Source organism: Equus przewalskii, chromosome 3, assembly GCF_037783145.1.
Source record: "Equus przewalskii isolate Varuska chromosome 3, EquPr2, whole genome shotgun sequence".
Taxonomy (NCBI): Eukaryota; Metazoa; Chordata; class Mammalia; order Perissodactyla; family Equidae; genus Equus; species Equus przewalskii.
Genome location: NC_091833.1, coordinates 87,433,267 through 87,445,323, shown reverse-complemented (window position 1 = coordinate 87,445,323; position 12,057 = coordinate 87,433,267). Strand labels below are relative to the sequence as shown.

The 12,057-nt window shown below is 35.4% G+C and overlaps 1 protein-coding gene across 14 annotated transcripts in view; it reads right to left on the bottom strand.

The window, feature by feature from the left end:
• PDS5A (PDS5 cohesin associated factor A) overlaps positions 1–12,057 on the bottom strand; it is a 165,054-nt gene that overhangs the window by 98,033 nt on the left and 54,964 nt on the right. For all 14 annotated transcript variants that reach the window (XM_070615115.1, XM_070615109.1, XM_070615112.1 and 11 more), the window contains exons 3-6: positions 6,506–6,709; positions 5,352–5,438; positions 4,720–4,817; positions 355–481 (exon numbers count right to left, since the gene is read on the bottom strand). In XM_070615115.1, the coding sequence (XP_070471216.1) occupies positions 355–481; positions 4,720–4,817; positions 5,352–5,438; positions 6,506–6,709 (516 nt within the window). The remainder of the gene's footprint in view (positions 1–354; positions 482–4,719; positions 4,818–5,351; positions 5,439–6,505; positions 6,710–12,057) is intronic.

Below are 12,057 nucleotides of genomic sequence, written 5' to 3'. Positions count from 1 at the left end.
GAAATACATTTTCTTTTCCAAAAGGAAAAAGAAAAAAAACTAACCAAGACAGTACTCCAACACATTATACTTCCCAGATTAGATACGAGTGGTGAATCTGAAACATTTTTAGTTTTCCAGAAAACAAGCAACACTTAACTGAATGAAAATCTTCCACAATACCGCATGTTAACTGATATATCTTCTAAAAACAATAATAGCTACAAGACTGATGTGTTACTCCATTTTACTTGGGGCTGGAGGATGATGGTGGGAATAATTACATGGGATTACAAATGGTGAAAAACAATTATTTTTCACATGTGTAGTACTATTTTTAAATATTAACCTTTAATATCTTCATACTATACAGACCTTATGTGCAGGAATGAGGTTAATAAGAATGGAGTCCAATAATTCTTGAGTAACTCCATCACCTTCCATGATGATAGAACTCATCAAGTCTAGCATGTGCATTTGTACCTTCTTATTGTGGCTATTGCTAAAAGAAAAAAAGCAAAAAACAAAGAAGAAGAAAATAAAAAGAAATTCAGGCTCACAAAAAGAAAATGAAACTTCTCAATTTAAAACACTATCTAAAATGTAAAAGGATTTTCACTTGAAGGAACCATGCCAATAATGGCAAAGAAATTTTGGCTGCTCTATTTCCTTTCTTCCCCTCTGTTGACTATTACAACAGCTGTAAGGTATTGTTGTAAAGTATTTTACAAAAACAAAGACCTTTAAAATTAATTAAGTCCCTACACAATTACTTTAAAATAAATTGAGTCCTTACACATTTAAGATTCAAAGAGTGCGTTAAATTTAACCAAACAAAAATGTCAGCTTCAAAGAAAGGACAAACTTGCTTACATGCCCCCAGATTCAAGGTGATAAAACTTTAAGGAAACAAAAAAATGTACAAGATAATGACGGTAGACAGCTATTAATCCTTTTTATCCTTTTAGATCTTAAAACATTCCTCAAGATAAGCTAAAACTATAAACACAGAAAAAAGCATAAGCTCATACAAGTAATTTTTTCTATATATCTTTGCCACTAGAGATTTTAGTTCACCAATCCTGAAAACCAGAAGTCTGATATAAAGACTGGCTACGAAATGTTTATAACTAGTAGAACATCTAGGCTTCTTTCCTCCTGACTGCATCTTTTTTTTTTTTTTAAAGATTTTATTATTTCCTTTTTCTCCCCAAAGCCCCCCGGTACATAGTTGTATATTCTTCGTTGTGGGTTCTTCCAGGTGTGGCATGTGGGACGCTGCCTCAGCGTGGTCTGATGAGCAGTGCCATGTCCGCGCCCAGGATTCGAACCAACGAAACACTGGGCCGCCTGCAGCGGAGGGCGCGAACTTAACCACTCGGCCACGGGGCCAGCCCCTCCTCCTGACTGCATCTTAACCAAAGACTTGATCTATCCATTTTCACATTTATCAGAATATATATGCAAAGACAAATCAAGAGAAATGATTTACTACTACTATAGATACAGGGAAGTTTAAATCAAGACTAAAGTTTAGAATCATTCATATATCTCTCACCTCTAACTTTTTAAAAATTAACTTGAAATATAATGTATAACAAACCTATTGGGCACTTAGTGGTAAAAAGCAGAGAGGAAAATTTTTAAAGTTGGTGGGAAAATTGTCACATCGTTAGGTACACAATTTTCTACAAGTTTTAGAAGGACCCCTCCCCTGCCGCCCACCACATGCCCTCTCTCATATACCTTGTTTATTTTACGAAACGCCAAGATCCTGCAGAATCAATTATATAGTGGGTGGGTGGATGTGTGTGTGTGTGTGTGTGCGTGTGTGTTGGGAAGGTATGAGTAGGGGTTGAAGAATAGAGATATTCAGCTTAATGCTAAAAAACTGGAGAGTATTTAGCTCTCAGATCCATGTATTCTTGGGGACAGGAAAGAAATGAAGGAAAGAGATGAAAATAAACTTAAAAGTTATTTCCACAGGTTCCATCCAAGACGAATAACAGGGACAGGATTTACTTTCCCACCTAAAACAACTGAAAAACTGGACAAAAGAGAGGAAACAACAGTTTTCAGATGCTGGATATCAGGCACATGTTGCTGAGAAAGGGAAACAAATGAGGTGAACAATCCTACAATTTTCTCAGCTTACTGCCTGGTAAATTTCCAGACTGCAGTGTAGAGAGGGAAGATCCTGGCAGAGCCTAACAGCTTTCCTGCGTTTGGGGAGGCTACAGTTTGCAAGGCAGAACACTAGAGGGGAGAGAGCCACTCAGAGAGCAAGTTTGCAAACGGTAGCCCCCTCAGTCTTCAAGTGTTTAGTGATCAGCACACACGTGAGGAAATTTCTTGAGTTTGGGGAAAGCATCACCTGAAAGGAGAAGAGGGAATAATCCCTGGAACTCACACAGGTCTTACAATAGTGCATATTCCCACTACAGTGGAAAATCTCATAATTCATAGGGCATCTAGGAAGAGTAATCAGAAGGGTAAATCCACATATCTAGGAAGCTCAATGAGCCCTAAGCACAAGAAACAGGAAGAAAACTGTGCCATGGTACATCATAATCAAACTGCTTAAAACTAGTAATAAAGAGAAACTGTTAAAAGTAGGTAAAGAAAAAACATACATTATATTATGTATAGAGAAACAAAGATTAAAAATGACAAAAACTTCTCATTAAAAACAATGCAAACCAGAAAAAGATGGAGCAACATCTTTAAAAGTACTGAAAGAGAAAAAAAACCCCTATCAACCTAGGACTCTTATCATGAAAATAACTTTCAAAAATGAAGGTGGAATAAAGACTTTTTCAGACATATAAAAACTGAAAGAATTCTATCAGCAGCTGAGCTGAACTATAGAAAATGTTAAAGGAAGTCCTTCAGACCGAAGAAAAATAACACTAGATGGAAATCTGCACCTACACAAAGGAATGAAGAACACCAGCTACATGGTAAACGTGCCAGTAAATACAAATCAATAAGCTCCTCTTTCAAAAGGCAAGTCTTTTATTTACTCGTTATCACATGGAAAATTATTTTAATTAGATAATTAGGTGAGCAATAAATTTAGTTCTTTAGATTCAGGAAATAAAAATATCAATAGGATAAAAAAAGGTGTGTGTAAGTAATTGTGAGAGGAAAGAATTATAATTGCAGAGTGAGAAGCAGACTTAAGTGGATAAAGTCACACAAGGGGCAGAATGATGACGATTTCAGAAGGTTTTTTTGTTGGTGGTGATTTTAATTTCAAAAGAAAAAGTTGCAAAAATATGGTAGAATGCAAACAATGGCCACAAATTGTTCTCATCTCTGTATGCACATGCCTTTAAAATGCTGCTCCTCTCTTCAAGATATGGAGCCCATCTAACCAACCTTTCAATCTGGACTTGCCTATGTGCCTTGCTTGGCCAATGAGACATAAGTAAACATGAAGTGAGCAGAGGTTTAAAAAGTGCTTGTGCAGTGGGGCTTGCTACTTTTGAAATCCAGTCAGCATATGAAGAGAGCTGGGCCAGCCTACTGGATGATGAGAAAAAGACATATGACCCAGTTATTCTCTTACCTCAGCCAAATGCCAGATTTTCAGCCAACTGACTGCAAATACAGGACTGAGTCCAGCCCAAACAAAAAGAACTGCCAAGCAGAATCACAAGCTAAATAAAATGGTGGTTGTTTTAAGCTACCATGTTTGCGCTGTCTTCTTATATGGCAAAAGCTGACTAATACAAAAGGTAACGTTTACATACTTTACCATTTATTTAACTGACTTTGGTTAGTCAGTTGCCACAGGAAACCTTTTCTCATGCAATGTCTTTACAAGCTTCTATCCCTAAACCAGGTAGTCCAGTCCTTTCCTGTTTATTCCATGTTAAATTCTGTTTTTACCATTCTATCCAAGAAAATGGAAAACATGATATAGTACTCACAAAATACCTACAGAAAAATCTGCTGTGCTGTCCAATATAGAACCATTAGTTAACATCCATTTGGCTATTGAACACGAAGTATATGGCTAAAGCCACACGTTGAAATAATAATGCTTTTGGATACAGTGGGATAGATAAAGTATATTATTTAAATAAATATCATTTGGTTTTTTTTTTTTACCTTTCTTAATGTAGCTACTAGAAAACTTAAAATTTATGTGAAATATATATGTTTGTATATAAGGTAATGCTGTAGAATATCTCTCATAACAATGCTTGGTTTACCATACAGAAAACAAGACACTGGACTGAAATCAGTTTGGGCTCTCCTGTTCAGCCATTTGTCCTTGGGCAAGATACCATGCTCCTTCACTGTGCATTAGTTTCCCTGTTTCTATAAGGAAAGAGCATTGCTTAAGATTTTTTTCTAGCTCTAAAATGAGAAGATATCAAAGTTAGTGTGCTTAACCACTTAGCTATTATATCTTCCAGCACTTATTAATGGTACTTACTTATAATACTTATAATTTGTACCTCATAATTTAGTACTTCTTATATAAGGTCTCATACCATTTGCTTTACAAGAGTCAACCAACATAACTGATACCATAATTTGAAATGGTAATATAAGTGCAAAGGCAGCTTTCAGACAACAGAATTGTTATTTTCCTCTTCATGTTAAGTCTTCTAAGGAAAACATTTCCTTGTAACTCTGAAAGATCTTAGTGTATATGCACAGTACACGATACTTCAAGATGCACAGCAAGAAAAAGAAACAAACAGAAATGCTTACAAAATAACTTACTTGATCACTGAGAAGAGAGTCCTAAAAAGCTGAATAAAAATTTCATTGCAATCTTCCAATTCAAAGCAGATGTTATATGATTTAACCCAAGCTAAATTCTTAAATAAATAAATAAAAACAATTATTTACACAGTCACAGAACAGTTACACAAAAGCAAACTCAATAAAATTTAATTTTTAGAATTAGAAATCTATATTAAAGTTATAAAGGCCAAACATATAAAATTACAATTTTAACATAGTCATGTACTTCGACCTTTGAAAAGATATATAGCTATGGGCATTAACCTTCTCTAACTGAAAAATATTAAATTGTTAAAAGTTGGTAGACATATATACACACAAAATATAAGGAGCAGTGAAAATTCAAATTCAACTTAATTCCTTTTTGGATTAGAAAAGAATAAAAACAGAAAGATGAAAATAAAAGTTTCAAATAATGTAACAGTTTTTCAAGTGGAAGATACTTTATCTTTTCAGGATATGAGAAGGAAAAAATGATTGTAAAAGACACTTTATTAAGTGGGCTTTGTATAAAACAAAAAAAGATTCATTTTACATTATAAAGTTACTATAAAGAATTTTCTACAATGTGAAATAGTGTGATGCTTATAAATAATTTTCTTTTTTACCTCTAATAAATAAAAGTATCTATTAAACTGCGGACTCTTTGTATCCTCCAAACCTTTTAATTGTCTGGTAATAAACAAAAATATGTCCTGTTAAAAAAAATGATAAAATATATTAATTGAGACACAAATACTTTCATCCTTTAAAAGTACACTAATAGTCCATATGTATATCCTCCATTACAAACTACAATAAAACAAAATTCTTCTTTAGCCAATGACTTGAGACTGGCCTAGTTCATTATTCAAAATAACTGGAAAAGAGCAAATCACACAGAATTACATCCTTTAGAAGCAAAAATAAATATCACTGCCACAAATCTTTAAGCTTTCTCATTCTGACAGAACTGTAAGTTCTATATCTTGTTACCTTCTACTGTAGAACTTCCACTTTACTCACTCTCTTCATCTTGCATCACGGCAAACAATTATCTTCGTTTTAAGGACCTGAACTTTCCTACATGTAAATAGTAATCTTCACTGCCTAGTTTCGAATTTGATATGTGACCACCAAGTCGTGTAGAACAAAAGCAGTAACAGACTGGTCCAGGAGTTGTACTTTTCATAACGATAGTGCTCCATTTCTTAATAAGTTTTCTTTAGAAGTTTTAATGCAAAACAGTATCAGTATGGGACAAACTGATTTTAGCACTATTTTAAAGAAAGCAGTTCAAAGGATTAAAATTTGCCAAGAATAAAATTATTCAACATATGAAATCAGCTTAAAAGATCAATTCAGAACAGGAGTTCCTCAAACATTTCAAACAAAAGCAGAACCACCAAGATGAGCATTTAGTTTTGAGTGTAGAATAACCTGCAGTGGAAAATAGTCATTTGAATGTGTAAATTCTGTTATACTATTGTGTTGTGTCATTAATCCACTATTTATCCCTTCAATTCAGCCATGTGGGCTCTGTGTTATCCTGAAGGTTAGATATGAGCAGACAGGGACTAGTTTTGATCTGCACCTTTCAATGCCTCATAAAAATACCAATCATTTTTGTGGATACTCAATGAATATTAACTGAATGAATAGTTAGTTTGCTTTGCAATTTATTATATAACCTTTGTATGAGAAGATAAATAATATGAAAGTTATGCTCCTAAGGATAAGCTAAACTATAAAGGTAAACCAATTTTGTAAAAATTCTATTTACCTTAAGTTTATCATGGGAAGTATATGGAGCTTCTGGGGCATAGATTCGAAAGATGTCAGCCAAACAACATGCTACAAGGAGACGCACATCTTTATTGGGATTCCTGAGGAAAAATTCAGATGCAAGATGCAAGGCGAGTGGGAGATACTGCTGTTTTTCATCTTCTGAGTCCTGGTCCATATCCATAAAAGTTTTTACTACCATCTGTAAAATGTATAGAAGAAAAATATCATCAACTCCTGATATTTAGAAATCAGTGGAGGATAGAGTTTAAAAAAAAAAATCATCTCCACTACAACATGAACTCACAGTTAGTTACTATCAGAGGATTCACAATCAATTTTTGTAAATCTTCATTTAAGAATCTGGGTAAAGATCACAAGCACCAACAAGTATGAACTTTTGGATTACTCAGGGACACATTATCTGCATTTGCACCAGATTTAGGAAGAACTTAAGACTCTCATTATTCATTTTATACCTAGCCCAGGTAAAAAGTTCTTGGCCTTATATGCACAACCAAATTCATTTGATATCTTGCAACATTCTTATGTTTATTTATATTTTATTATCAAAGTTGCTTTGATTTACGCTCCTTAAAACCGATATTTCATTTCACACTTTTATAGGTTTTACAATTCACAATAGAAAGCCATGTTTAAATATTTTTATGTAGCTGTACTCTGATTAAAAGATTTAATTATAAAATAACCTCTGTTGTTATTTATGGTTACCAAATTAACAAATGTAGATTTTCAAATCACACTAAAATGCAAAAAAGTATAATTTAAAAATCCATAATTTCTCAGCCCCAGAAAATGACCATTATTTACATTTTTGTATATTTTATGCTGGTCCGTTTCCTCTGTAAAGAAGTAAATAAGCATACCATAATTTTTTATTCACTTATCAAATCAAAATCATGCCCTCATGCCTTCAAAATTATTCTTTAAATAAATCATACTTTACCTAACTGGTCTCCATCCTCAAATATTGAAGTTATACATCTATTTCTACTTTTCCAAGACTTTTTATCATGAATAAGTGTTGAATTTTATCAATTATTTTTTCTGCACCTACTGAGGTGATCATATTTTCCTTCTAGTTCCGTTACAGAGTAAATCTCACTGACTGGTTTTCTAGTTTTAATCTAAGTTTGCATTCCTAAAATCTAATTCTAGTCCAAGTTTGCATTCCTACAATAAGGCCAACTGGGTATGATACTTTTGTGTATAGCTAGATTTTGTTAGGTAATATGTTGTTTCAATTTTTGCATTTATATTCATGAAAGAAATTCTTTTCTTAACTTCTATAACTTCTTTTCTTAAGACCACTTTGTTGATTTTAATATTGAGGTTACAACTTTGTCAATTTTAGTATTGAGATTATACTGGCTTGAAACAAATTGGGAAGTGATCCCTCTTCTTTCTATTATATGGAAAGTTTACAGTAAGATGGTTTTATTTTTCTCCCTTAAATATTTAGTGAAGTTCAACTGATCAAAGAACGAATCATAATGAAACTTAGAAAATATTCTGAACTGGATGACCATGAAAATATAAACTGCTGATACTTATGGAATGCAGTTAAAGCTATATATAAGGGAAATTTATAGCCTTAAATGTATATACTATCAAAGAAGAAGGAATGAAAAATCAGCGATCTAACATTTCCACTTCAAGCAGAAAAACAGCAAAGTAAATAAAAAGAAGGTAGAATCAAAGGGGTAAAAAAAATCAAGAATAGATTTCAATCAACTGGAAAACAAACGTACAAAAGAGAAAAACTAACAATGCGAAACATTAATTGTTGAAAAGACTAACAAAACTGATATGCCTCTAGCAAAAGTAAACCAAGAAAAGAGAGGGAAGTCACAAGTTAACAATATGGGGAATGAAAAAGACATCTTATTACTTATCCCAATAATAATACAGGGGAAGGGAACCTGTCACACGAAATAGAGTATCTGAATAATCCTGTTTCCATGAAAAGAAAATGAATCTGAAATTAAAAACCTTCCCACAAAGAAATCTACAATGCCAGATGGCTCCACTCGTGAAAAGTTTCAAACAAGACAACTATGTATAGCTATGCATAGTACTAGCTACTCTGCTCAAAATATCAAGCCCCTCCCAGCCATTCTGCTGTTACAGCTTCATATCTTGGGGTTGGTTATGCAGTCACACTAGTCAGTGAGAGTCTACTTTTAAAGTACAAGCATCCCTATGAAGTTAGTGCCTATTAAGCCTTATATCTTGGTTATCTCTTAACATTTCAGAAGAGACTGTTATCTAATTGGAATTAACAATGACACAGAAGATAAACACCTGAAGTTTAGGAATTCTTAGAGAAGTAAAGAGTACCAAAATGGGAGTTGTGAAGAGATCAAAGATAATCATAACATTCACCTTGGTAGGACTAGTCAGGACACCTGAAGTCATCTTATAAAGATCCCTTTCTACACAGACACAATTCATCTAACATCAATCAACAAAATAATCAAAGCTCACATTTACAGATGAGTAAACTAAGGATCAGTTTAAATCCTCATGCAAGCTGACAAAAGTCAAAAGGAGAGAACATGCAAACCACAGAGATATTTTAGCTTTTATCCTGAAGACAAGAAAGAGTCACTGAATCATTTTGAGCAATAGCATAATATGATCAGATTAGCATTTCATGAAAATACCTCCTTAGTTAAGAGGCAGCCAGTAATGGAATGTCTCACTCACAAGGCTGATGGATCCATCAAAGCTAACTCAGCCAGACTTTCAAGTCTTCAGAGACATCTTACCAAGTGTTCTGAAGCAGTCAGAGCAAGTTCAGTGGGAGGTGAGAGAGGCTTTAAAACAGCAATAAACATTTATTTACCACACAGTTTCTGTGGATGAGGAATTGGGGATTGGCTTAGCTGGGTGGTTTTAGCTTGGAATCTCTCGTGATATTGCAGTCAGTCACGGCTACAGCCACTTGAAGACCTGATTGTGCCTGCAGGACTTGCTTCCAAGGTAACTTATTCTCAGGGCTGGTAAGTCAGCGCTGGCTATTGGCAAAAGGCCCTCCTCTCTACGTGTCCTCTCAGACAGCTGCTTGATTGCCCTCATGGAATGGCAGCTGACTTTCCCACAGTAAGTGATGCAAGAGAGCAAGTCCTAAGTGGCAATCGTTTATGACCTAACCTCAAAAAGCTGTCACTTCCACAAAAGCCTACTAGCTACTCAAGTCAGCCCTAGTCAGTTGGAATATAAGGAAATGAAGATCATTCAGGGCCATCCTGGAGGCTAACTACCATATTATGCCTCCTAATTTTTACATTTTGTGTAGTCCTCTCCCACAGTGACTCCAGGTTTGGCCATGTGACTTATTTTGACTAACAGGACATTAGCAAGCATGATGCAAGGAGAGGCCTGATAACCACTTGCACATAGAGGCTGGAATGCTCCCTACCAGAATCTAGCCACCATACTGTTAGGAAGACCAGACTATCCCAGAAGGAGAGGCCATGCCTAGAACCCTGGAAGATGAGACACCACCTCGAGAGGCAGACTGTGTAGAAGAGAACTGAGAGCCTAGCCAAGCTCCCAACTAAATTTAGCTGCAAGAGTAAACCCCGCTGATACCACATGGAACAGCCAAATCACAGAATTGTGAGAAACAATAAATAATTTTAATTCACTAGTTTTTGTTTTATTATACGGCAACAATTATCTGAAACCGCATCCATTTTGTAGTTTTTTAATATGCCTTTCTGTACTACAGAGGCAGGAAGCTAAAAACTACATTTCCTAGGTTCCCCTGCAATAGGGTCACAGTTGTAATTTTCATTTAGCCAATCAGAAGCACTTACTCAAAATTGGGAAGGTGAAGGTGTAGAATAAGTTGTGTTGCTGTTGCTCCTGCTATTTTTGGCTGGCAAGTATCAAGTGAAGGCATTTTGTGCGTGTATAGTAGCAGCAGCAGCATTACCTTTGTGAAAATAGGGAGGATGCATCCATTTGGTGCTAGTACTGATCTATTGGACATGTGAAGCTCTAGAGCAAATCACTATGGCAATGTTTTACTCATGACAATATTTCCAAGAGGAAGGTGCTATTATCATCTAACTTTATGGATAAGGAAAATTGTGCATTTGTAGGTAATTTGCCCTAGGTCATGAACAGGATCAATACCAGCACGGAAGGAAGAGAGAGAAGAAAATATTAGCCTATCACATATAGTAAGGATATTATTCAGCTGAAATTTGGTTTTAGATAAATACTACACACATGTGTTTGAACTGAGTAGCACAATATAAAGTGCTTTTTTATTTTTTATTTTTTTGGTGAGGAAGACTGGCCCTGAGCTAACATCTGTGACAATTCTCCTCTACTTTGTATGTGAGATGCTGCCACAGCATGGGTGTGCATGTTCGTGCCTGGGATCTGAACCTGTGAACCCTGGGCCACTGAAGCGGAGTGTGTGAACCCAAACACTACACCAGCAGGTCTGCCTATAAAGTGTATTTCTTAATGTGGGTTTGGTGGGGAAAAAAACAAAAGCAAAAATCTTTTGAAAGCTGTAACAGTACTATATTGTATTAGCTCCTTACCAATATCTTATATCATTTTTGGAATGAGCTACCATTTCCCTTATATGAGGTACCCAGAGCAGTCAAATTCATAGAGACAGGAAATAGAACAGCAGTTACATTCAATGGGGGAGGAGGGAATGGGGACTTAGTGTTTAATGGGCACAGAAATTCAGTTGGAGAGGATGACAAAGTTCTGTAGATGGATGGTGCTGATGGTTGCACAACAAAGTGAATGTACTTTATGTCACTGAAGTGTACACTTAAAAATGGTTAAAATGGTAAGTTTTGTGTTATGTATATTTTACCACGTTTTAAAAAATCAGTACAAATGACTTGTAAAACTGGGGAAACATTTTTCTCCACTGCATGTTAATCAAGGTTACAAGCAAGTGGAGTAAACACAACTATATAAAAACATGCTAAAAGAAATAAACTTCTGAATGAAGTTAATAATACTGTCATAAAAAAATAACACACAAAGGGGCTGGCCCCGTGGCCGAGTGGTTAAGTTCACGCGCTCCGCTGCAGGCGACCCAGTGTTTTGTTGGTTCAAATCCTGGGTGCGGACATGGCACTGCTCGTCAAACCACGCTGAGGCAGCGTCCCACATACCACAACTAGAAGGACCCACAACGAAAAATATACAACCATGTACGGGGGGGCTTTGGGGAGAAAAAGGAAAAAAAAAAAAAAATAACACACAAAAAAAAAATCTGGTCCTTGGGAATCTGCCAGGTAAGTTTTCAAAACTTTCAGAAAGGAATGCATCACATATATTGCCATAAAATATAGACAAGTATGGCATGAATGACCTAACCTGGAAAAAACAAAGATGAAGACGACTGTAAATAACTGTCTCTTATGAGCCTAAAAATAAACATCAGAAATGGCATCTTAGGGGCTGGCCCCATGGCCGAGTGGTTAAGTTTTCCCGTGCACGCGCTCTGCTTCGGCAGCTCAGGGTTTCACTGGTTCAAATCCT